This window comes from Toxotes jaculatrix, chromosome 8 (assembly GCF_017976425.1).
Source record: "Toxotes jaculatrix isolate fToxJac2 chromosome 8, fToxJac2.pri, whole genome shotgun sequence".
NCBI lineage: Eukaryota > Metazoa > Chordata > Actinopteri > Toxotidae > Toxotes > Toxotes jaculatrix.
In genome coordinates this window covers 12,877,362-12,905,210 of record NC_054401.1, presented here as the reverse complement: position 1 = coordinate 12,905,210, position 27,849 = coordinate 12,877,362, and the positions used below count along the sequence as shown (strand labels likewise).

At 41.8% G+C, this 27,849-nt stretch overlaps 1 protein-coding gene across 1 annotated transcript in view; it reads left to right on the top strand.

Moving 5' to 3' along the window:
- Positions 1-27,849, top strand: part of LOC121185572 (metalloreductase STEAP4-like) — a 27,943-nt gene extending 94 nt beyond the window's left edge. The window contains exons 2-10 of the mRNA XM_041043801.1: positions 21,576-21,803; positions 21,919-22,026; positions 22,746-22,816; positions 23,299-23,383; positions 25,367-25,645; positions 25,739-25,833; positions 25,942-26,095; positions 26,226-26,396; positions 27,586-27,849. Coding sequence (XP_040899735.1) covers positions 21,576-21,803; positions 21,919-22,026; positions 22,746-22,816; positions 23,299-23,383; positions 25,367-25,645; positions 25,739-25,833; positions 25,942-26,095; positions 26,226-26,396; positions 27,586-27,849 — 1,455 coding nt within the window. The remainder of the gene's footprint in view (positions 1-21,575; positions 21,804-21,918; positions 22,027-22,745; positions 22,817-23,298; positions 23,384-25,366; positions 25,646-25,738; positions 25,834-25,941; positions 26,096-26,225; positions 26,397-27,585) is intronic.

The following is a 27,849-nucleotide window of genomic DNA, read 5'->3' as shown; positions in this document are numbered from 1 at the left end:
GAGCCAGACCGATGCGTCGGAGGACGTCTCACTCCTGTCCTCTGTTAGGAAGTCTCTGCCTGCATATGACAAGGGATGAGAATGGCTCTGTGGGATAAGGCTAATACCTGTGTATGTGGTGTGTGTGTGTGTGTCTACATGTGAGTGTGTGAGAGGGAACAACAAACAGAAAAAGACAGAATGAGAGTTAGACTGAGAGACAGGGATGTTATACTGACCGAGCTCTGCCGCTGGAGTCTGCGCTTGGCATGCTGTCGTCGGTCGGGCTTAAATAAATGAATGAGCGCCTGTGGAGTGCCAGAGGAAGAGAGGAATCCATCCAGCCTCTGCTTCACACACTCTCTCTCTCCTGTTCACCCTCTCTCTCGTTCACCCCTCCTCTCTCTCTCTCTCTCTCTCTCTCTCTCTCTCTCTCTCTTTCTTTTTCCCAGTCCACTGGTCCAGTCTGTAAAGTGTATGTAGCCTCAGCCGAGCAGCAGCGACAGCAGCATCAGCATCAGCAGCCCAACTGGGGCTCTCAGTAAAGAAAAACGGAACAGACACTTTCGCAGGTGCGCCTCCGTTTCACGCACGTCGAAGAGGAAAGACAGGGAAAACATCTGACCCTCTTTTTCTTCCTCTTTGCTCCCTCTTGACTGGCACCGGGGGTTTGAAATCGCCCGTCTTGTGAATGAAATTCCAGGGTGCGGGGTGGGGAGAGACGGTAAATCCATCCAGAGAGGTCCTGTACTTATTATCGGGCTCCAGCGCAGGCAGGCTGAAGTGGTTTAGATTCTTTCTCAAGAAGGAAACACACACACACAAGCACTACACTCACACACGCACTCTCCCTCGCTCTCTCTCTCTCTCTCTCTCTCTCTCTCGCAACCCCTCTTTCTCTCACTCTGTATGTGTGTGTATGCCTCTTTTCTCGAGGAGGGCTGCACCGGACCGGATTCCTGGCTGCTGTAGCCTATAATGTGCAGCCCGTGTCCGTGTGTGAGTCTGGGATAGGGGGATCACTTCTGTCCACGCTGTGCTTGAGTAACTCCGAATTGAAGTCCACCCCCCCCCCATCCCCAACACACACACACAGACCTCTTTCCCTCTATCTATCTCTCTTCCATTTCTATTTTCTTTCAGCGTCTTTTTGTTTTCTCATCTTTTTTTTGTTGTTGTGCGCCACGAAGGAAAGAGGACGAACTTTATTTGCAAGGTGTGTTATTGTGCATGACTTAAATATATCTGTAAACGGGCCAGCGACAATGTTTGTGTCAGTCCCCCCCCTTTCCCCCTTTTCCTTTTGAGGGCATCGAATTAAAAGCGCCATGCTTTTTACAAGGTCTCGGTATCATCAGGGGAGAGGAAACCTCACTCGGTTGCAACCTCGGAGCTGATGATTTGATTACAGATAAAGGGCTCTTTCTCCGGCTCGGCCTGTCAAACTGCGCCGGTGCACCGTCAAAGAGCAACTCGGAACCAGCTGCAGCTGAGCCTCAGTCTGTCTCAGCGGCGTATGGCGCTGTTCACCAACGCGGTGCTGAAACTATTAAACTGCGAGCACCCACAGCACTGCGCGGCGCGTCATGCATATTCAGCCCGGGATTAGGGTGCCTTTTGTGCTCAGGCGTCAACACAGAACGCTACAGACAGCTCTGGGTTTTTAGAGGTAAACATAAAGTAGAAGGACACAGAGGGACAAATCACAGCTTTGGAGGAGGAGGGTCCACTTCGCCCTTTTTCTGCTCCTTCTAACTTGATGAATCAAACCACAAAGGAATGTATCCTTCATGTTAATATAACTTTCGTCTTTTCTTTTTCTCCATCAAGTTCAAGCTTTATCTAAAGCAGGACACCTGTCACTTCTTGTGAAGATGAAATAGGTCTCAGCCAAAATACATGACTCTCACAGGCTACTTATCCTCCCACGTCAACCGTCTTTAGATTTAGTGCAGCTATAAACTCAGCTTGAAATATCTGCCTCCGGTGACTAAATCAGAATACCAGAAAGCCAAAGTGCTGCTGTTGTTTTGAGACACAGTAAAAAAAAAAAAAAAAATTAAAAAAAAGGAACTTCAACACAACTCTTCTTTTATCAAATATTTTATTCAACAAACATCCAAAGGAAACCTTGAAAAAAAAAACACTTTTAGGTTTCTTCCACAATTTCTTAGGCGATTGAACTTCCGAACACTTCTAATACAAAACATGGCAGATTCTTGTACTTTTGCAGCTTTTGCAAACATTATTTTCAGCAACCTCCTACTCTTTGTCAAACTGTTGCTCCTCTGCAACCTACTCATTCTCTCATTTTACAGCATTTCCCTACACTTTAACAAGTTTCTGTCCAGTCCTTCAGACCAGGTTCCTGCCACTTCTCAGCCCTCCCAAAACCATGGCCCTTTGTAGCTGCCTGCATTGATACATGAAGAAAAGCCTCAGAGCGGTGTTATTCACAGCAAAGTTGCTTTTTGGTTTTGATCTGTTATGACTGAAAGAGTGTGTGATGCTGCTGTTTTTATCTGCATGCCCTCCTACATGAGAGGTTTGTTCCCTGGGGGACGCGGCAGTTCCCAGTTACAGTAGACACAGAGAGAATGAAGCATGGGTCTGTCTGTCTGTCTGTAACACAGTCAAATGATAATGAGCGCAAACACTAACACTTGTATTAACATCTGTGTTTAAACTGGTGACCCTCTCTGGTTTCTCAGGAGACCAGAGTGATAACTGGTGGAACGTATGTATGTATACAGTGGGTACAGAAAGTATTCAGACCCCCTTAAATTTTTCACTCTGTTCTATTGCAGCCATTTGCTAAAATCATTTATTAGATTTATTATTTATTAAAAAAGAAAAACTGAAATATCACACGGCCATAAGTATTCAGACACTTTGCTGTGACCCTCAAATATTTTACTCAGGTGCTGTCCATTTCTTCTGATCATCCTTGAGATGGCTCTACACCTTCATTGGAGTCCAGCTGTGTTTGATTATACTGATTGGACTTGATTAGGAAGGCCACACACCTGTCTATATAAGACCTTAAAGCTCACAGTGCATGGAGGAATGACAGAAGCCTCTCCTCAGTGCAAGACACATGAAAGCCCACATGGAGTTTGCTAAAAAAAGTTTTCTAAGATTCTCTGGTCTGATGAGACCAAGATAGAAGTTTTTGGCCTTAATTCTAAGCGGTATGTGTGGAGAAAACCAGGCATTGCTCATCACCTCTCCAATACAGTCCGGACAGTGAAGCATGGTGGTGGCAGCATCATGCTGTGGGGGTGTTTTTCAGCTGCAGGGACAGGACGACTGGTTGCAATTGAAGGAAAGATGAATGCGGCCAAGTACAGGGATATCCTGGACGAAAACCTTCTCCAGAGTGCTCAGGGCCTCAGACTAGGCCGAAGGTTCACCTTCCAACAAGACAATGACAAGACAATGACTTCAGGACAACTCCATGACTGTTCTTGAATGGCCCAGCCAGAGCCCTGACTTAAACCCAATTGAGTGTCTCTGGAGAGACCTGAAAATGGCTGTCCACCAACGTTCACCATCCAACCTGACAGAACTGGAGAGGATCTGCAAGGCGGAATGGCAGAGGATCCCCAAATCCAGGTGTGAAAAACTTGTTGCATCATTCCCAAAAAGACTCATGGCTGTATTAGCTCAAAAGGCTGCTTCTACTAAATACTGAGCAAAGTGTCTGAATACTTATGGCCGTGTGATATTTCAGTTTTTCTTTTTTAATAAATCTGCAAAAATGTCAACAATTGTTTCTGTCAATATGGGGTGCTGTGTGTACATTAATGAGGAAAAAAAAAGAACTTAAATGATTGGAAATGGCTGCAATATAACAGAGTGAGAGAAAACATGTCATAATGTGTCAAAAGACCATGGGAATGTGCATGTAAGATTTGCTTCTATGCATGTTTGTGTCTGTTCTTACATAATCTTTAAGCCGATAATTTATTTTGGTTTTGAAGTGACCTCAACAACCAGCCCCTGGTTTTCAATAGCTCTGGTTCCAGTAAGTGAGTCCACATAATAAAGGAGAACACTTCTTTTCAGATCGAGGTCTAACATTGGCTTCTACATTGGTACATGGTATATGGATATTTTGTTGGTTTATTTTGACAAATTCTAAGTCTATAGATAAATATGTTCTAGTCGTGGTTTTCAATTTTTCAGGTGAAATTGAGAATGAAATATTTCCTTCTTAAGTTAAGACATTAACAAACCCATTGAATTATCTGAGAATGCACTACCATGAAGCTGGAAAACAAGATTACTTTTCCAAATTGGCAGTACATGATTGTCACAGGACAGAAACATTTTAGGCAAATACAAATTCACACATAACAAACCACTAGAAGTCTCTGAACAAATATTAAAAATCCTAATCACCAATGTATTTTTGAGACTTAGATTTTGGTGTCTGTTTGAGTTTTCTGGGGGAGGAGGTGCTTGGACTAATGACTTTTCCCCCTGCTCATTCAGACTCCACTCTCTCCAGTGATTTGCTGCCTGCTAAGCTTTCCCTGGGTCTTTGGTCAGTTCATTGTAACCCTGAAGTTTAACAGTGTGTGTTTGCATGTGTATGCAAGTGTGTGGCTGTTTACACTGGACTGACGTTGATCTGTCCCGATGGGCAGCATTATCAGTATTTGTTGGTTCCCTGCTGCTCTGCAGTCTAAACGCTAACATCACCCCTCTGTTGCAATTTCCTCCTGCAGCCACCAGCCTGAAACTCCACAGATCGTATCAGCACATCCCCCTAATGACTATGAAGGTATGTAGGTGAAGAAAACATCAGTGTCCACTCACAGAGTCCTAAGCACACATGTATGAACACCCACAGAAACTTGCACATGTCCTGTGTCAGTGATGGAAACATTGTCTTTATTCTTTTTCTCAGCCACTTTACCACCTGGGAATACACTTACCTCACACAAGAAAAAGGAAACCAATTTCACGCAGGAAATTACCTCCATACCATCTTCTGGCAAAAGCTTTAGTTAATGTCTCATACACTTAAGCACTACTAGGTAATGTATTTTCTATGTCCTGGAGTGCCACTGCAAGCGAAGCAGCAGCAGTAATGAGTGTAGCCTAAACATTCATGTAATGCAGAAGACCATTGCACAAACACTTAAGACTCCTCAATAGTGATTGGAAAAAAAGGAGCTCCTTTATATTTGTTAACAATGTCCTCATCATGTCAGGGATCAGAAAGCACACAATATGCAGGTATGTGATGCAGGTGTGTGATTCAGTACCTTCAGGCTGTACATACAGGGTGTATTTGTGTGTGTGTGTGTGGGGTGGTGGGATGGTTATTTGCACTGATCATCCACAAGAGGAAAACCGTTGTGTATATTTTAAACACGCTAATTCCCTGAAGTACCTCCCCTCTCCCCTGCTCTCTCCCTGCTCCTGGTGCACTGTTGGAAATGATGCAGTAATACTGAGAGGAGGGAGGGAGGTGGGTGGGTGGGAGAGTCAGAGCCAGAGACAGATGGGGAGACAGTCAAAAAGAAAGAGAGAGACAAAGAGAGAGAGAAAGAGAGAGAGAGAAGGCAAAATCTTGGTGGTATCTGTTTTCCCCAGTTGCTGCCTCTGGCTCTTTTTTCCTCTCCTCTCTCCTTATAAACCGCTGAAATATTACAGTTAGGTTTGGGCGCATATTGCTGTCTTTTATACGCAGTGGATGAGATTGCCTCTGAATGTATTATGATCCAGAAGTGGGTAAGTTTGTGTATGTGTGAAAATAAATGTGTGTGTGCCTGTGGTGTGTCTGTGTGTGGGACAGGAGTATGTCGCCTCCACAGACTCACCATGGCATTACTGTGAAACTACTATGCAAAGAAACTGAATAAGTGTGGAGGCAGATAAATATTCTTACTAAAAGATTTCTTCACCACTAAAACAAAGAAGAACAGAGTTCCACAGAGAGGGTGGGTGAGAGTGGCTTCTTTCATCAGATAAAAATTGCACAGTTCAAGGTAAATTGAGGCTCTTTTTCAAAACAACATTCAATTTATGAAGACAACACACCTGAGCTATCATTTGACCCTAAGATACCATCAACTATGAGCGTGGCTCGAGTGTGTGTGTGTGTGTGTGTACACACACGTTTGCACATGCAAATATGGGGGTGGTAAAATTAGGATTTACCACCCTAATATATGCATTTGTCCATGTGGTGAACATTGAGATTTATTGCTTAGTGTATGTGTGTGTCTGCTGGAGCACGAGTGCACCTGCACAGTTTTCATATGTGTATATTTTAGTGTGAGCATATGTGTGCTCACATCCATGCACCAGTGAGAACATAAAGATGCCATGAACAGTTGTGTCTGCATATGGGCAAAGCCATGCACACATTGGTCCTGCACTACAGATTGATAGGAATGAAATATTCTGTAATCTAAATGTAAATGGAAGTGAAATTTACCGGTGGGTTCTATGTAATTACCAGTGCCACAATTTATTAGAGCTGTGTTTGTGTAAGGTGGAGAGCAAGAAAGAGAGAATATCAGAGACAGAGAGAGAGAGAGAGAGAGAGAGAGAGAGAGAGAGAGAGAGAGGGAAAAATAAAGAGGACAAATGAGGGAGTGTGGAAGGGCTATTGGAATGACAGAGTAAGAGAAAGGATGATTTATATTTAGTTATGGTTTAATGGCTGAGCAGTGTAGGTGCAGGCTCATTGTGAAGGGAGAGGGAATAGGAAATAAGAAGCTGGTCAAATCTGGTCAGAAGGGTCCACTGAGACAGAACCCAGAAGAACAAGAGTGGAATAGCCTCAGCCCTTAATGTGACTCTGTTCAGCATAAAGCAGAGAGGAGCGGAAGGTAAAATACGACACGAGGGCCAGACTTTGGCCTGTCAGAGCTGACAGCCTGGCTTTGGATGTGGACTCTATCTCCTGGGCGGTAGTCAATTAGTCACTCTCTGGTAAAGTGTTGTGATATGTCTTTGAAATATGGACAGTGTATGAGTTGTGCTCCGTCCTGACATGAACCCTGCTGGTTAAAGTGAAATGGTGTCAGAGGTGGATGCACTGAGAAAGATAGGGATCATTAAGGTGCGCTGCTGTGCTAACACAATTAATGAGACTGCAACTCTCTCTCATACATATGCGGAGAAGATGTGTATTTACAAGTTTGTGTATATTTCTCTTTTTCTCCCTATGTGTATCTGTATTTGCATGCATTTGCTCCAAGTCCCTGTGCCACATTCCAGTGAGGTAGATATTAAAGATGTAGTTTTAATGAACTTTGACGGCACATCTCAAAATCATCTCCCCCCCCCCCCCCCCCCCGCCCCCCCCACCACTTTCCCTCTGCAGCCCTCTCCCCTCTTTTGGCTTGGAAGCTAATCAGCATATATTCTGCTGCAGATGAAAGTAATGGACCTTAGAGTTAACACCAATACAAGCAAACACAACATCCTGTCCAGAACAGGTAGTATCAGTCTCAAGTGTGTCTGTGTGCTTGGACATCAGTTTCCTAGTTTGTTTTTCACTGTTGTGTCCCTCTGTTATTTGTGTTTGGAAGCGACCGCGTGTGTGCCATGAACTTTTACTGCTTCCATCAACCCCATACTTGTTCAGCATTGTGAAGCCTTATTCAAAATGCTTTTCAGTGGATCAAAAGATACCGCTGCGCCTGGGTGCCAGAAAGCATATGAATATGATTCTCTTGTTTGTGACAGTGTAAAGTTGTTTGGAAAGGCAGTTAGCTTATTTATTGGACTATCTCTAGTGCTGCGTAAATAATAGATAAGATCTGTTGATAGGGTCTCTGGTTTGTCCCAGAGGGCACTGGGAAACATAGGAGCGTACTCAAGAGTCCTCTCATCTGCAGTTATTGTACTTCAAAGCAATGACAGTTAAGATTAAACATGGCGTTAGAGAGAGCAGAGGCTTCACCACTGTACATCAATAATTGTGGAGGAGAGGAGAGAAGAGGAGAGAGGAGAGCTATCATAGTGGTCCAAGCTGATTTGGAGAAGCCCTTATCTGGCCTGGCTTGGTGCCCTTATGCTCTTGGCTGCCAGCCACGCCGAGAAGCCCCTAGCAGGGTCAGAGGAAGTGAGGTCATGTGAATCATGGAAGCAGTTAAAGATTCACTTGGCAGCAAATGGCAAATTCACCACTGAAGGTCAGACATATATCACCTAACAGAGAGAGATAGGCATGCGGCTGGGGGCAGAGAGCGATAGAGAGAGGGGGAGAGGGGGAGACAGGGTGTAGGACAAAGATAAACATCTTCCATCCTTCACTCTATTGTTCCTTTTAAACAGAGAGAGAAGTACGAGCGACGCAGAGAGCGGGATATAGGGCCCGTCTTTGCTGGGAGTAACATATAGCCCACCAAGAGAGCTTTATGGTGTTGTTCTTGTGCTTGTACTTGAAAGCAGAGATGCCATGCAGATAAACAGCAGCTGCTCCTCTATTCATTTCATCCTCTCTTCCATCCAACTGCACACACACACACAAACACACACACCTTTTAATCTCAACAAAAGAGTCGTATTTCCCAGAGAATTAAGCATTGGCGAGTTTCTGTGGCTCAGGCCTGGTGTGTGTCCTACTGGTGCCGAGAGCGTCTGGAGCCAGAAGACCAGTACAGTGACCCGTCTCAGGCTGCTTTAATCAAATCAGTCTCTTCAACTTCCTAATGGGCTGGTATCCCAACAGTCCGCTCCACTGGGACTGTTGCTGCTTTTATCTGTTGTATGGCTGTTTACTGATTAGGGGTCAGGAAGCTGCCTCACTTTCTGTACAAGAAACCAAAGCTACATCACAGCACATTACATCCAGGCTCACTGTGATTAATGTGCTGGGGTATCCACTTTTGTGTTTATTCCATGCACAAAATTGTGTGTGTGCTTCTGTGTGTGTGTTTTTAATGTGCTTGGCTGGGTCTATCAGCTAGACTTTAATCTAATCTGGTAGCCAGGCCTGCCATGGTGACCTGTAATGATTTAGAGCTGACCTCAGCTCTCTAACTCAATACACTCTTTCTCACTCGACTGCAGCATGTGCATGTGGGTGTATATAAATGTGTGTGTGAGAGCAAGCTTGCTTATATGTCAATACAAGCCTTTTAACATAAACAGTAAGTAAATGTGTGTGTGTGTCACGACACATGGCACCTTGACTTTGCACCCCCACACTCTCTGTTTGACCCTCGCATCCACACACACACACACGCACACACACACATCCCCCCATTCTTTTTGTCTCCATACCTGTCTGTGTTTCTCTCTCTTTCTTCTTCTCTTTGACCTTCAGTTTGAGTTTATGGGAGTAACCTCCAATCCTATAAACAGTCCACAGTATAGCCCCCCCCCCCCCCGCCACACACACACACACACAGACACACACACAATGGTTATTGGATTCATAACTGGGAGACTCCTATCCTCCTGCTCTCTGTGCAAGATGAGAGGTGTTGAAATGAAATTCTCCCACAGAAAAGCTCTGCTCTTACCTGGGATTTAGAAAAGCTCTAGCGGGGCTCTGTCTCTCTCTCTCTCTCTCATACACACACACACACACACAAACATGCACGCACACACCCCAAGGCTAGAAGAGGCTGTACACTGAAAGAGAGCGAAAGAGAGTGAAAAATAAGCAGAGTGAGCGAATGAGAGTCAGAGAGACAGAGAGGGATTACAACGGGGTACGCTAGGAATGGTAGGGGGATGACAGGAAGGGGAAGAGGAGCTATGAAGGCACTCAAAAAGACATGGAGAGCTGAGTTTCAGACAAAATTGATCCGTCTATCTCCAAGGCTGAAGAGAGAAGGACGAGGTGACCAGGGGTGGTCGATGGGTTTAGGAGAAACAAGAGGGAGACCAAGAAAAAAAAACAGCAATAGAGAACTCACTCTTTTCCCATGGTAGCGCTGATGCAGCTATGCTTTTTCCCCCCAACACATAAATAAATGTTTTAATATGACAAGTTTTCCTCAAAACAACCTGAACATACTGTGAAACTGAACTGAAAGTCTTCAAATCTAAACAATAAAATAGATTGTTTATCAGTGCCAGTGTCCACTTAGTAGCTATTCTGAAAATTTTGATCATATCACTTTCTGACCATTTTATGGACCCCTTATCCATGTCAACTTGAAAGTTTCACACAAAGTTTATTCTTATTCTTCAGTCACATCATTTGCTCTGCATCAACGTGAACTTTTCCCAGTTGACGAGGTCGTTAGAAGTTGCTCGACATCCTCCTAGTCATATTTTTCTTCCCTAGATTGCAGTCTGTTTTCCCCGTTTTGTTTATTTTACAATTACTTTTTATTTTACAATTATTATTTCTGTGTATTCTGTACATAAAACATCTATTGCATGTCCATGCTGGAAGAGAGCCCTCCTCTGTGGCTCTTCTTGACGTTTCTTCCTTTTTTCCACCTCTATTAAAGGGTTTTTTTTTTGGGGGGGGGGGGGGGTTCCCACTGATAAATTGTCTATGTATGGAGTAAACAAGTTGAGTTACTGTAACTGTTCTTCAACTTTGCAGTTCATCGGCCCAGTTCAAGTATCATTGGCACTCGATACAATAACATTGTGTTCAAATAACAAGTGACATTTTCTATTACTCTTCATTGTGGCGTTATTTCTCGCTCCTTTGAGAATGAAAAGAAGTTGTATTGTAGCGTTACAGCTCTTTGAATCGCAGCGGCATAAACACAAAGACACAGAGACTTTAATGAAAGATCTTAGAGAAAACCCTGAGAAAAACTCAATATACCATGACAGCACAGCAGACAAAACAGAATCATGTAAAGTAAAACCCTGTAACAACCCCATTGCAGCCCTTTCGTTTTATACCTAAAACAGACTGGAACATTATTTACACAAATTTACACCAGCCTGTTGTTGGATATAACCCAAAAGAATCACACTTTTCAAAGGTAACATGCAAACTTGCACAGTTTCTGCTTGAAAGTAACAGAAATACAAATTACAGTAGCCATAATTACAGCAGTACAATAAATAACTAGAATAACTACTCCCCCGAGGAGCTTGCTTTGGTTATATTGAGACCACGATAACATAGTGAACCTCTCAATTCTCAGCCTGAAGCAATTAAATGGCTCCCATGATTGCACCCATAAAATATCCCATGTCCTTAACAGGTCCTATTTTCTGTGTTGTTAAGCAGAGTCATTACGTCTGAAAATGATTTTTGTTGATGAAGTACAGATGAAAAGAAAAGACAAAAAAATACAGTTGGATGGATCCTGTGAATGATTTCATAAAGTCTCTATTTTAATTATGTCAGAATAGGGAGAGCAGAGATGAGGTCTCAGTGGTCCTCTTGCTCTAACGCGCTATCAGTCTATCTTTTAATTATACACCACTCCTGTATAGAAAGCAGAGGGTTGTGTGGAAAGGCAGAGATAGCAGGGGCTTACGTTATATCAACTGTCTGCTAGAAGTGTATGATGATTTGATGATTGAGTCGCCTCTCTTTCTCCTCCCCCTGTCTCTCTCTCTCTCTGTCTGTCTCTCTGGGTCTCTCAGACACACTACACACTATCTTTCTTGATTGTGTCTAATACTGCAATAGATGATTCACCTCTGTAAAAAACAAAAAAACAAAAAAACAAAAAAACAGGACACATGAAGAATGTTGAATGCACCTTCAAAATGCAATCCACAGACAACTGAATCTCTGTTACAAGGGTACATTGAAGGAAAGCATTATGAAACGTGTCACCACACCATGAATCACTCTCAATGGCTTAGTATTTACCTTGACCTATGAGCCCATGCAGCTTGTTCGCTGAGCCCCTGTAAAAAAAAAAAAAAAGACCTCCCTTGGTAAAGTCCATTGAAGCTGACCATGCTAAAGAATTTTCTTTATAAATCAGGTGTACTCGTCATCATTCATCATAGCTAAAAAAAATTTGCAAACCATCATTTTTTTATTTTAGAGTTTTGGTTGTATGTGAAAAGACTTTTTTCATTTTGTTTCTGTCCAATCTGAAAATTAGTAAGCAGACACATAAAACTTCCTTGAGTTATCTAATCCATCACACGGAACAGCATGAGCTTTTTTTTTCAAAGACACTTTATCATTGCCTGATATTGCAGCTTATGTGCAGATGAAATTTGAAAAGCCTGAAATGTACCATCAACAATAAGAAAAAGAAAAAAGTAGTGTTGAATTGCTGTTCACAGTGATGGATTACACATCTCAAGAAAGTTTCAAGAATTTGCCAACTGATTGTCGTGGAGTTGAAACTAGTGTCTGCACGGTTTCAATGAGGCAGCAAATACTTTGTGCTAATTTGATCTATGATACATAATCTTTAAAATAAATTTGCTTTCAATCAAATTATCAACCACCAACTGACACACAACAGTTATGGGGGTGGGATAACTGTTAGTTTGCTGGGGGAAAATAGGTTGAGTGGAACCAGGAGAGGGGAGTTTTTAATAGGGGTCCAAACCACATTTAGCTCTGGTGCCTGATAGTAGGCTAATTATTTCCTGGGTAGAATAATACATTCAAAAATATAAAGGTGAACATTGTGCATCTGAAAAAGAAATGTTAGCAAAATATGAAAACTATACTTGATTTTTCTTAAGGAGCCAAAAAAAAAAAAAAAAGCTAAATCAAATATTCCTTTGAAGAATTGCACCTTACCTGATGTCACTGCACAGTGAAATGTCGTATAAATTGCATGTTGTTGGAATCACAAACCTTTCAAACTCCATCACCCCATTAGCTCCTTTACTACCAGTTTATCATTTGTGATTTTAGTGTTTTCCAAATAGGTTTAACATACAATTCAGAGAGAGAACACAGATTATTGTGTCTTATTTTCACAGGTCAAATTTCAATAAGATATAATAAGATATAGGTGTACTAACTCATAGATTTTAATCTCTGATGAATGGGTTATTTTTTTTTGTGGTAAAATATCTGGATGTCGCTGACACAGTGAACACTGTTTTATATTACTAAGGTAGAGGTAATGCACGTGCACATTATTTTGGTATTTCTATGCCAGTGAAACTCAACTTAAACTGATTTTTTTTCTTTACCTCACCCTTTATTTCAGACTGCTTTGTAAAGTCTCATTTATGTCTTGCTAGGGACCTGCTGCTGTTTGGCATTTGGCCTTCCTCTACTGTACCATGACAAGAGGCTTTTGAGAAACTCCACAGGGCACTGAGCTTGTTGTTGTTGTGTGAGTATATCTGTGTATCTGTGTGTGTGTGTTGGAGTAAATGTGTGTTTATGTGCTTTCCTGTTTACCGTAATCTGCAATCTATAATTAATCATTGTCACTGTCCCAGAATCTGGGCTTTTTGTCTCGCAAATGTGAATCCCTACTCTACCGTCTCTCTCTCTCTCTCTCTCTCTCTCTCTCTCTTTCTCTCTCTCTCTTCCTTTTCTTTTCCCCATGGGGAGTGTCTATTTTAGGAACCCGATGTTCTCTGACAGCTTTCACACATTCCTCCATGGCATTAACGCTGAGCGAAGGACACGCGCGCGTTGTAAGGGAAAGCAGGCACACCTACATAATGGAATATTGAGTCTCTTTAACATTAACATTTACAGACAGTCCTCAGGACATGTCAGCCTCACTCGGATAAATTGGCCTCAGGACAGACACAATGAAATACAACACAATACAAAAACGATCTTCCAAAAGACACAGCGCATTACCACACACAATACAAAACATTACCATACAATACGATATGATGCGGCACAATACATCTCTGCTCAATACAAAACATCACCATACATTACAACTAGATACACTGCATAATGCATATTTCCTCATCCATTTAGTATTGAGTGCGGTCATGCTGTCTCTGTTAGGGGTCTGCCAGCCATGTTGATATGATATCATGTCATAGTTTCAGTCATAACTTGTCGAGTAAGATTACGTCCAGCTTCAGACATGACACCGGCTTTTGTACAGTGTGTGTTTCTGTGTATACATGTGTGTATACATTATATGTAAAAACAAAACAACTGGTAGCTCTGACTCCCGGAACAAACACAGCATACACACACATTTTACATTTGTGCTGTGACACACACAGACAGAGGAGTACGAATGACACTTAAATGTCAATCTATAGTTCAGGAAGTCAGAGACTAATTACACTCCTCTGCTGACACAAAGACGTTCCATTGGCTCTGTCTTTGAATCTCCATGGCTACCTGACAGGATACGTGACCTGGACAAAGCCGGAGGGATTAGTGTCCTCAGTAACACACACACACACACACACTCTGACAAACACACTCATGGAGAACCACATGTTCCGGGAGACAAATTCTTGCAACTGAAGTGATCCTTTTCACACACTTGTACACATTCACACAAAGTATGATGGTGCATTGGGCTACGTTTTGTTATCTTGCTGACTGTTATTGAGACCACAATACTGTGTATGAACACCCATGTTTGTTTGACATTTAGGAGTTTAGAGCTTTAGAGTGTTTTTTCTGCTTCTGAAACAGAGGTCGAAAACTATCCTGCTGCTACAAAAATATCCTCTCTGCTCCTTTTCAAAAATATCTGTAGAAAAAGGGATGCAGGTAGAATTGTAGCAATGAATTAAAGAGAAAATGCTATCGAGTTACTTGGCAAAAACAAATAATCAAAATTGAAATATTTACAACACTGGACTGTGGCCCTGGCAACACTGTGTGTGTTTGTGCCTGTCTGTATCTGTGCAGCTGGAGTGTGTTCAGCTGAGTACAAAGGTCATCAGCAAGGGTATTGAGAGTAATTATACATTTTCTCTTCTGCAAGCCAATCAGAAAAGGCCATGCCTGACCCTTGACAGGCCAGAGTTCACTGCTCTCAGCATGGTCACACAGCAATTAACCTACACATGCTGTACAAACTGTCTCACCTCCACACACTCTGTCTCACTCTCTTTCTTACAAACACACACATGCACAGACACCCATACATTCATGCACACATGCAACTGCAGCTGAAGCAGATTAGAACTGCATGTCTCCCTCTCTGCTCCTTTTCTGTCGGCTCCCTTCTAAATGGGGTCAGTCATTTGCACATTGAAGTGAGCACAAGTAGGGAACAGAATTTAATGTGCACTATGGTGAACAGCAAGTTTTATGCTAACGTTTGTCAAACACACTCACAAAATACAGTCCCTGCATCCTATACTGTCTCTCTCACACACACACAAACACACCTACGCGCACACCTACGCGCACACGCACACACACACACACACACACACACACACACACACACACACACACACACACACACACACACACACACACACACACACACACACACACACACAGAAGGATCATCATCCCGTGTGTGATTTTCACCTGTTCTTGCCGACACCTGCCATTTCAGCTTTGCATGCGCTGCATTTTTCACCCAGCTTCCGAGCAAGGACGTCTGCCTTGCCATGACACACAAACCCTCACACACACTCGAGCACACACAAACACACGTGCACATCTACACAAATCATTCATGCTTGAATTCTCTAACAAGTGATTGCCGCAAGTCATTAATTATTTGTGCTTCCCTCAAAATATCTTTTCGGTAACACTTTAGAATAACGATCCTTTATAAGACATTTATAAACTATTAGTAGATATTAGTAGATAGTTAACTAATCATGAACAAAACACTTATATACATTTGTAAATGATTATAAGTGTTACCATATTTTCCAAGGACGTACGCTAGCATTGTCTCTCTCTGTCTTTCTGTCGATCTTTCTGTCTCACACTTGCAGATCTACACATCTTCCTGCAGATCACACACACAACATTGAAAACAGCTCTATTCACAACAGCTGTTTCTGAAGAATCCATCAACAGCTGGTGGAACCTTGACTGACTGTGACTCTCCATAAGATGCTGTAGTGCTTTTTAAAGATTTTCTTTATACAAAGGCCTCACACAGATATGCCTATGCCTTTCATACACAGGCATATATGAGAGTAAATATGAAGGTATTGCAGGTGAAATGCTTCCCAAGAAATCAGCACACACACACACACACACACACACACACACACACACACACACACACACACACACACACACACACACACACACACACACACACACACACACACACACCTACATTCATACAGAAAGAAAACAAGAGTGAAGTGAACACAGTTGTGTTTTTATAGCAGCCTGGCAGTATATGAATATTAGATATTACACCCAATCATCATTTTTATTTATTCATTTATCTGCTAAATGTCTGTTTCTTATCGCTGCAAGCAAGCCATCTGCTGTTTGGAAACACAATGTTAAATGAAAGCGTAGGAATGTTCAGCACAATAGAACATAATGGAATCACGTAGAATGGCAAACAGAAGTACAGTTTTACAGACATACAGATTAGTGTAGAAGACAATGAATAATTCTCTTTCTCTATTAAAAACCTACATGAGACAGCAGAATGCATGAGGATCTGGTGTGTCTTATCAGCGCTGACAGTATGTACCGTTGTATTTTCTTCCGGGGGAAGAACAAGACACGGAAACACCGGATGGTTCTGAATTACTAAGATTTATTTTTTTATTTTTTGCAATTATGGAGAAATTTAAAAGCTCTTACATTAACATCACAATACACTTCAGTTCTACACAAATCCCTGGAAATCATGTTTCGCTCTAAATTACCACATCTACTCGCAACAGAGAGACAGAGATGGACGGGTGGCCAGACACACACACAAACTGAGAAACAAATGAACCGGCAGGGAGAGAGACACTCAAACAGGGACAGACATGTTCTGTTAGTCAATAGAAAGGTTGTTTATTCTGCAGCATTTTTTTTTTTTTTTGCCAACTAGCTCTTGTTTGACATTAACAGCTCCATGACTTGCTTGTAGAAACATTTTATTAACGACTACGAATTACAAAACTACAGTTTAAGCAAAAATTCAGTCATTGTAATCAGACACAGAGAGATACAGAGACAAAGGCAGATATTCAGCCAGACTGACGTGACAGGCAAGGCTTCAGTTAAACTTAGTTACCGTGCTGTTGATCTAACAGGCCTGCCGGCTCATAATTATTTCTCTCCAATCATCGGTCTTATGTGAGTAGCCTGAGTTGGGGATTCTACCCTAGGAGGCAGTATGAAGTGGAATGAGAACAAATGACACTATTTCTTGTTAGCGGATTTTTTTTCTTATTAACTATAGATTTGTTGTGAAAATGTACATAGAAACAACAATTTACCTAATCACCATACTGCTCATTAAATCTGTGCAAATTGCATGCTTCCAAGCCTGTTCTCCACTTCGGTCAGTCTTCCTGCAGTAAAAAAAAAACAGAGCAGGGAAATTGCACCTCTGATGAGTATGAAGTTTTCATCCTCATAGAATTAGACTTCTATGTCAGCTCTTTCCTACCTTGTCAGCTCTTTCACTCGACTGGAGGTATGGCTGAGGAGATGAGGCGAAAAATTCTTCAGGCCTATTTCAGCCTTGTAATGGGCTGCCGATTTCCCTGCAGCCACGAAGGAGGAGCTGTGTAGATGCATGCAATTTGCAGACCACAGCTGTTTGTCAAAGATATGATTATACAGAATGACACAGATACATCAGAGATTTTAATCTCAACTCTCACAGCATTGCAACCAAAATTGCTCTGTTCAGTTTCATCTGTCTTCGATCATACAAAGACTGACATGAGGTGGAAGGGGAAAGGAAGAAGTTAGATGAAGCATAAAGATTATCAAAGCTTGTTTTTTTTTTTTCAAGGAGAGGATGAGACAATCCCATGCAAGTACTGTCTTTGTGGAGATATTTTCAAAGTGTCACAGTCTCCTCTGTTGTTGAAAAGGCTGAATTCTGAAATAAGCGAGGCCATATAATTCAGCAGCCATGTGTGACGAAATCTGCAGTTTCATGCAGCTCCTCCCTGCCTCTGATTTCTGCCGCTTGGCTTGCCAGATAAGATTCTGAACTTCAAACATGCAGTCAGTGCTCATCCTGTTAAAGCAGAGATAGAGGACGAGGCTCGAGTTCGGAGATGTTTCTATATGGTGTATAGCCCTGCTGTGAAGATGGTGATAATGTGACATTATCACTCACACACACACACGCGCACACAACTTTTTCACACCATATACACACAGTGACACACATGGGAACTCGCAAAAACCGAACTGATACCAGGGCATTCGGAGATGCATGTGCACGCATTGCATATGAACTGTTCGTTTACCTCATTGGCCCTTAAGCAGCAATTTCGTCAAAGGCAAACATCTGCAGAAATAGGTTACACTTTCATCCAAACTGCTTCTGATTCTCCTTAAACCTATTCTAAGTGTTTCATAATGAACATCCCAAGCGTGTCTGTCTGGAAAGCTGGTAATGGAATATTTATAGAATAATTCTGGGAATACTTGTGGGAAACTCTAGTTATAACAAGCGTCTTTGTTGTACTGAGGCACAATTTCTGCTCTCCTAAGTTGCATCTCTCCTTCTGTCCCAGACTCCGTGTTATTCTCTCTCTGTTTCCGTCTTTGTGTCTCATTGTATATACTGTATCTTTCTCTGTGCCTCCCTACCTTTATTTCTGTCTGGTGTTCAACAACCTCAAAACCTGAGCTCAGTCAGAACCTCAATCTGAACCTCATACCTAATGCATTACAGTAGTAGTCATCATAGAAATCCCTCAGAACTCCTCTATCCTGCAGGCTTTCCTTTGTCTGTTGAAGCAGCATGGAACTCCGTACAATATGCATGCTGTAACTCAAAACTGTCTTTAATAACCATGCCTCATAACATTGTGTGCCTTCTGACAGCTGGAAACAGCTGGAAACTCCCAAATAAATTCCACTTGGGAATTGAGCCTGAGCGCCACAGCACTTCACTCTTGCTTGCGATGCATGCAGTGCGGTGTTGTCAGCAAGAGTCACAAATGAGAATTCTACATATTTGTCCATTAGGCTGGCAGAATGAATGTTTGATGTTTGCTATCGCATGCACGATCTTAAGTAATGCACCACAGGCTGATACAACACAACACTGGCTAAATTTGAGCTCAATTTCTCACATGAGCTGGAAACTGCAACTCCACCCTGACATTTATAAAATGGCGGTTCAGCATGTGTTTGATGTAAACATGTCCCAGAGCGCATCACTGTTAAATGTCGCAAGATGTTTTCAGATAAGCACAAAATACTCACAAGGCTTCAAATCCTCTCTGGACTTTCTAGGGAAACCTTCAAGGACTCAGGTCTTGTGGAACCTATTAGAGGGGTGTGTGTGTGTGTGTGTGTGTGTGTGTGTGTGTGTGTTTCATGCTATGTTTGGAGACAAATTTTGGATTGGACTATTGGACTACTCACTAACTGAATTCAGCCCCTCAGGCAATGCCTTGTCCCAGGCAATGCACTGCCCTCAACAAGCTCCACCAGTCAAATTAATTTGTTTGTTTGAGGTTATGGCTACATTTAAAGTTTAGCAAGTGTAGGTGTCAGTTAAAGTTGTAATCCTTTATCCTGCTTTAATATGTTTTTTTCTATTAACAGATCAAGTGACTATGTCTAATGTGAAAGACAGAGAAAGAGACAGACAGACAGATACAGAGACAGACAAGCAGACAGACATTTAAACACCAGCCAAAGTACTCAAAACCACCTCTTCTACAGAAGGTGTCATGATCACACACACACACACACACACACACACATTCACAGACAGACTCACAAGGTGAAACCAATAGCAGCCACAACAGTCGTGGCTGGTAAAAATTCATGATGCGAAACCACGTTTTAATAATATTCATGGCCATCTTTTTTTTTTCAGCAATAAGAATTCAGTTTATCTGCCTTATGTAAAAGGGATTCGAAGAAACAATGAACAATGATTCTGGATGTGATGCAGGAGACAAAAGCCGGTGCCTTGACACATTGTTGACTGTGTCTTCTGTTGTCCTCTGTCCTCTTTGACTAAAACAATGTGGCCCAGTGAATCCTCTCATTCCACAGTTAATTTTGGGGCACTTTTGTTGCATTTCAGCCACATTAGCACCTTGACGTGTGTTTACTGCTCCCAGTTTTTGAGACATGTGGGAGGGTATTCAAAAAGTTGTTAATGAAGAAAGGTTGGAGAGCACTATGGACAGAAAGAGAGTAAAGAGAGCAAAGGAAAGAAAGAAAGGCAGAGGCTGAAGGAGAGTGGTGATGTGAAGGCACGGAGAGAAGAAGAGAGTCAGAGAGAGAATGAGTTTCAGGCAGGGAGAGAGAGAAAAGAGAAGAAAAGAGAGATGTCCTGCAGGCAGAACTAGTAAATGAGTCATCGGAGTGGATCTGCTATCAGGTCTATTCTAACAGCGCTACAAGTGAATGGATGCCTTAAAGGTTAGGCATAAAATGACTTCTCATTTTGCTGCGATATCCCCCCAGGTAGACATTAATGCTTTAGTTATGGACTTGACTGTAAAAGCTCCTGAGGTAACGTGTTGCCTGTCTCCCATAAATATCTCTGGCTATGTATATGCACATTGTGATTTCAATGAGGCTGCTTTTATGGTGAAGAGAGTATTTTTGTGCAAATCGTCAGTAAAGTTGATGTGATGCTATGTGTCATTTCTACAGCCAGGTAGTCACCCTGTCTGCCGAGCCAACTCCCCAGGTGCTGCAGATCACAGCTGAGACTCTATTCAGCTCTGATCGCCCTGACCCATTTCAGTGCACACGTGCACACACTCACATGCACGCACACACACAAACGAACACTTGCAAGCAAAGCCATGCATTCGTACAAAGTAAGGCAGCCACACACACACAAAACACTTACATATGCGCCAAGCTTCATTTCTGCTCTGTTGAGTCTGTTCGTGTCACAACTTTGCAGATGTTTTAGCCATGAGGACATGAACACGAGATTTGCACATATTCTGTTCCCAGTCGTTTGGTTGGAACAGTCCGTTTTGAAATGATAATGAATCTGTGGGCCAGGATCTCCCACATGGCGCCACGTCTAGTGTGGAAACAGAAGAAATAGAATAAGGCAACCCTGGAAAGCTGCTGCATAAGTTTTTTTTTGTTTTTTTTGCCTGTCAGATGTGAAAATCAAATTCTGGCTGAACTAGATATTATCTTTAAAGCAGTCTGTGTTTCTAAGAAGTGATAAAATGTAAAAAAAAAAAAAAAAAAAAAAGTGAATCTGAGGTCAGTATTACATCCGTAGGTATTAATCAATCTCTGGAAAGAATAAGCCATATATATATATATATATATATATATATATATATATATATATATATATATATATATATATATAGATATTTAGATATTTAGATTTTTTTTTTTAAACACTAAAGATTGTTGGGTGTGATGACTCACAGTGACAACTGTGAGTATGACATAATACATGCTCACACACTCCTACACATGTGATTTCAGGTGTATTTAACACACCCCCACCTCCTACTTACTATTACAGCAGGCACAAACGGGTTAAAAATCACACGTTGTGCGCACTTAAAGACAAAGAGGGAGAGGCAGTGTACAGGTCAGATTCCACAGCAATATAACTACACAGCAGGGAACACTGACCATCTAAACTCAGTGTGTGAGCATGACGTTAACTACTACCATATCAGAGGAGATGAAGCCAGAGAGTGTGTTGCTGCATCCTCTGGGTATTGCAGTTGCCCCTGAACCAGAGCTGCTGTGTATCTTTGGCACGGGGGACTTAGGGCGCTCTCTGGGCCTGCGTCTGCTCCAGTCTGGCTACAGGGTGGTGTACGGCAGCCGAAGACCTCACAGCTGTGGCCCCTTGCCTCAGGGAGCTCAGGTACAACACATGGCATTATATAGCGCTTGGAATCTGTAATGTGGACAAAACATTGTATGTGTATGCAGCTCAAACATGCTCATGAAATATGAAACACAATACGTGTGTTGTGCAGGTGATGAGCCACGCAGCGGCAGCTCAGTCGGCCGGTCTGATCTTTATTTGTGTTCACAGAGAACACTATGAATTCCTCGAGACAATGGCACCTCAACTGGAAGGAAAGGTGAATCAAAGATTAAAGTTAGGATCTGTAACAAAAGGTACACAAAATCCAGAGTAGTTACTAAAGCACATAGTTAAATTTTTAAGTTAATGTAAGGTTATCATCAATTAATAATCATGCCTTTTTGGTGAGAACTCAGGGTGACAATAAAGAAGTAGTGACCGCTGACATGCATCTGATGCATGTCCACTTGATACACCAGTATCAAGTAAAGCAGTGGTCTCCAACCCTTTTCACCTCATGAGCCGATAAAATGAAGTGTTGTCTACTTGTCACATGTAGCACACGTATACTTCTCCACATGTTAGTTGACTGATAGTGAGTTGACTGAAAAAGGCTGACCATTCCCCCTTTACTGTATTTACTTTGTAGAAAGTTAAAAGTTGCTTTACAAAGGTGAATCAAGATCAAAAAATTTCATCACTGTAAGAAATAAAAAAATGAAAGGTACAAGAAATGAAACTGAATAAAATAAAAACCTCAATAAAAATATACCATTAAAAAGATAGTGAAATCAACAAAAATGCAGATAAGGCATATTTGAACTGTAAAAATTAATTATATAAATATATTTTCATTTTAGAAAATGAAAATTAACTCACTTTATTATTACAGAGATAGAAATATGTTGGAGATGAGATCAGAGTTAACTGAATAGATTTAACTACTTTTCTCTGTTGTTTGATCTTTTTTGTCAATCCTAATGGTTTGCTTTCAAGGTGCTGGTGGACCTCAGTAACAACCTGAAGAAAGATATGTACCCAGAAGCCAATGCTGCCTACCTGCAAAGGTAAGACTCCTGTGAAAGTGTGGTAAAGAAGTGAAGTGTTTCTCTTTCATATACGTACTGTGCATATAAATGGTTCCTTCCCATTGGAAATAAGGCTTTATGTGTGCAATAGCCTCACAAAAGGAACCTCATTTTTTTTCCCAAAAAATCCAGGTTTTTTTGTCAAAAATCAGTTTTCCAGTAGTGCCTCTTTATTTTTTATTTTTAACGCTGGATGTCTTATCTGTAAGAATAACATATTTCTGGGAAAGTGCTCCTAAACACTACTTAGAGCATGAGACATCAAAAGTCTCCACTGAATCCAAAAAGAAATGGAAAAAATTGGCGGGGTTGCAGCTCTCGTGGCAGAACGGCCTGCTGTGTATCTATTCAGCTGAAGTGGAAACATTGATTCTCACCATTTTGAGACCCTTCCTTCCCTGTCTGTGTATTTGTAGACAGAAACAATAGCAACTAAGGAGTCCTTGTTGTGTGTTCTCCAGACTGGTCCCTGGAGCTGCTGTGGTGAAAGGCCTCAACACGCTGTCTGCCTGGGCCCTGCAGAATGGACTTCTGGCAGGAAAACAGGTGAGAAAGGAGGGGAAGAAAGGAATCTGTGAAAATATGGCAGTGGGATCAAGGTGAAGCAGAGCCAGGAAGCTTCGGAGCCTTAAGGAAGGCTTTGAATGAATAGAGTAAAGATACAAAGACAAGGCAGTAACAGGAGGGGGAGATTACCAACTTGATCTTTTCATGATGAGACATGTTTGACTTCAAACCACCAGGCAACAATAATTGCTTGCATCCTTTCCTGGAATACAATGGGAAAAGTAGCTCCCAGACTTGTTAATAATGGGAGATGATCGCCTCACCATACGCCAGGCAAAATTTAGGAAAGGAATTGATTTCATTTGTGCTGGTGCAGATTATTGATTTTGCCATCTTTCCGTAACAATGCGTGAGAAAATGAGGACAGCGCTTGTATAAACACACAAACAAACAAACACACTTTATGATGTTACAAAGTCGAAAGACCAATGTTTATTGCAGTTTCAGTTTCACAGCTACAAAGAGAAAGACAAACATGCTGGAACCTCTGGAGACTAAACCTGAATCTGCCTCGAATCCTCTTCAACACAAACAACCCCCCCATATATCCACACACACTCTCACACAAACACACACACACACCACTGCAGTGCTCTATTTTCTTTGAAAACAGGTAGCTGTGAGAGAGCAGGAGTGGTGCATTTGAGTGTGTGTGTCTTTATCAGTGCATGTGTAGGTACAGTATATATCCACACGCACATGCATGCTCGTAAGTGTGTGCTATTCCCCAGCCGGCAATTTGATCAGATCCACAGCGGGGCTATGGCTCTGTCACATTTACATTCAGATGGAGATTTAGTCTGTCGGCCGTCCCCTGCTGTTACTGGTGCAGTAATGTAGGGAGACATGGCTGGCTGCCCGGTCCACTTATACACACACCTGGGGGAAAACTGCTCAATCCTACTGACTCCACTATATTCCTGTCAAACTGCTCTCTCGTTCTCTAACACTTTCTAGCTTTCTCCATCTTTCTCACTTTTTGATATGAGTTAATTTTTTCCCCCTTTTACAAACAACTTAATCATCTTATCACAGAGCTGTGAGTGTGGTAATAAGCCTCAGCATGGTGAGCTCTAGAAATGGGATTACACATTGAGCAGCATATGTATATATAGTGTGCATGTGTCTTTACATAGTCACACACTTCCAGGGGTTTCATCTCAAAATTACTGAAACAGCACAGGGGAGATCAACAAAACAAGGGTAATTTTGTAGACAGACACTGTAGGTGTACATGGTGCAGTCATGCGCTTGATATTCCAAACAGAGCTGGTGAGTCATCTAACAATCATCTTAGAGTAATTATTAGCAACTGAAAAACAAAAGCTTATTAGAATGCAGCAAAAGGAAAATACTCCTTCATTTCTGAAGAAATATGCATTTGCTTTTTTTTATTTTTAAATTACTGAGTGACAGATTCCAAAACTACACTTAAAGATATTCTGAAAAAGTGCTTCCAAGGGGACTAAAATTTAACAAATATTCACCTGCATGACATGTTATTAGGACCTTTATTGCAAATGATTAATTATAAAAACTATGTAGGTGGCTAAAAATGGGCCCCAACAAATTAGGTTCCTTTTGTGAGGCTATTACACACATAATGCCTTATTTCCAGTGGGAGGGAATCATTTACATGCACAGTATATTTATGAAAGATATTTACTCCTATTTGAGTGATGTTTGCTAAAACCCACAATGGGCAGTTTTTTTAAGGATATTGTTTAGCATAAATTTGTGGGGATGTTTTTAATTTCCATCTCCACTTGGAACCAGGGTGTTTGGGGCTGAGTGGCACCGACAGTGAATGGAAACCCAAAAGAATTGAGAGATGGACTAACTCATTGTTGGTTTTCCTCTTTTCTTGGTACTTATTGACAAAAACAAAGATATATCATCCCCAGCTTTGTCCTTTTAACAAACCATTACAAAAAAAAAAAAAAAACACTCTCCATGTTCCAGGTGTACCTATGTGGGAACAGTGCAGAAGCAAAGCAGGCTGTAGCAGAGATGGCCACCAAACTTGGTCTCACTGTTCTGGACAGGGGTACTCTGTCTGCAGCCAGAGAACTGGAGGACTTCCCCCTGCAGCTGTTCCCAGAGTGGAGGCTGCCTCTACGTGTGGCTGTCGGCCTCACCGCCTTCTTCTTCTTCTATCTGCTAATAAGAGATGTCATCTATGCTTATGCTGAACAGGGGAAAGACATCTCCTTCAGAATCATGGTGTCCCTGGCCAACAAGGTAAAGATTTGCCCCCACTTTTTAGTGTCTTGCAGACTGCTATTTTTTGTTCCATTCAAAAGCTGTGTTCTGTGTTAATTCCCCATCTGTCAGGTGTTTCCCATTGTGTCACTCATCATGTTGTCTCTGTGTTACCTACCTGGTGTCATAGCAGCCTTCCTTCAGCTCTACAGAGGAACCAAGTACAGGTCAGACATCAAACCAGGACAAAAATGGTCACCACCAGTGCAATTTGTTGTAAAAGGTGTATCACTTTTGGACTGTAAAGTAGCCTAGCTCACTTTTGCATGTTCCAGGCGCTTCCCTGATTGGCTGGACCGATGGATGCTGTGCAGGAAGCAGATGGGTCTGGTTGCACTGGGCTTTGCTTTTCTGCATGCCATCTACACATTCATCATTCCTATTCGCTATGCTGTCAGACATAAATTCATCTCGCGTGTGGTGGATGAGGTACAGCAGGCTGGTTCAAACCTCTTGCAGTATTTCTGCAATCCTGTACATAGAGGAACATTACATGAAACTATCATTAAGCAGGAAATTCACCATAGCTACTCTCTCCATGTCTCTCTTTCTGTCTTAGATGAAGAACAATAAAACCACCCCGTTTTACTTTGATAATATAGAAGCATGGGGCACGGACTCATTTTATGTGCTGGGGATCCTGGGTTTCTTTCTTTATGTCCTGCTAGGACTAACATCCCTGCCCTCTGTGGGAGGCTCGCTCAGCTGGAGAGAGTTCAGCTTCATTCAGGTCAGGGCGCAGTTGGAAATGTACCGCGTATTCTGTGCATGTGTGAGCATGGGTGTGTGTGTGTGTGTGCTTGTTTTCACCTTTTGGTCTACAGACATTATCAGTCACATGCTTGCTATCATTTTGATAATCTGTCTTTCTGATAATCTATATTCGGAGTTTCCAAGTTTTATTCAGAGTTGTTAAACTGTTGTAGAAGCAATATGTCACTGGCACTCATTTCCCCGGAGTGTAGTTAACCAACTGCCTAACACAGGCACACGGAGTGAAAGCCTGGCTGACTTTAGCCCAGGCTTTTAAATGTTAAGTTATTCATTAAATAGAATTATGATACCTGGTATGATCCCCAGTGAGAAGATTGTTAATGCAGGTCACAGGTCCATTTGTGTAAAGGTCAGATCCACTGGTAGACCTCAGATAGGGAATGAGACTCAGAGATACAGGCCTAGGTCAAGATAATCCTTATGATCTAGTGAGAAGAGTTGTGAAATACGTAAAATAACAGGTATCAGTTTACGTGAACTGTTTGTTTTTTTGTTGTTGTTGCCGTTATGATCAGGGTTGTCAACAGAGGAATGTAGGTTTTTGAATATACACTTAAATTCAGAAGGATTTACTGTTCTAAATTAGTTAAATAAGATCCCTGATTATCATTATAGGGGCAGAGTTCATTACTGCACCACATTAACATGAGTACTTTCTTATTGTGCCGTTTGCACTTATTGTAAGTCGCTGTGGATGAGAACATCATCGGCTAAATGCTAAAAATGTAAATGAAAGCACATTATCCAAGTAATTAACAATAACCAAGCCTCAAAGGCCACTGCTGCTACAAAACTAATTATTCTGGAACGGCTGAGAAACAATTTGTATTTTTAGCTTACTGTAATGCTTGAGGATTCTACAAGCACAGAAAATAATGTTCATCTTTAGATTTATCAGAAAAATACCACAGAAAAGTTAGCTTTCTTGTGTGCTAGGTTTTTGTTCCTACAGACAATTTCAGAGCAATTTTATTTTACCAAAACATGTATTATCCATTGCAAATGCACTAAAATACAGCATGTTGGCTACTTGGACTTCAGTTACCAACTATCCTTTATGGAAATCCAGATTTTAATCATACAGTGTCTGTTATTTGTAAAAATGTATGTGTCAAAAAATCACTCATTCATTTTTTTTCATTCAGTCTAAGCTGGGCCACCTGACCCTGTCCATATGCACCACACATGGCTACATTTACGGCTGGAACAAATTTCTTCGTCCCTCTACCTACAAATGGTATACTCCACCGGGCTACATGCTCTGTCTGATTGTGCCTTCTGTGGTTCTGGTGCTCAAGATGCTTCTCCTCCTTCCTTGCGTGGACCGCACTCTCGCCCGCATTCGACAAGGCTGGGAGAGGACCCAACCGAGGGAAGACGTGGATGAGAGCAAGGCCGCCAACCTTTGA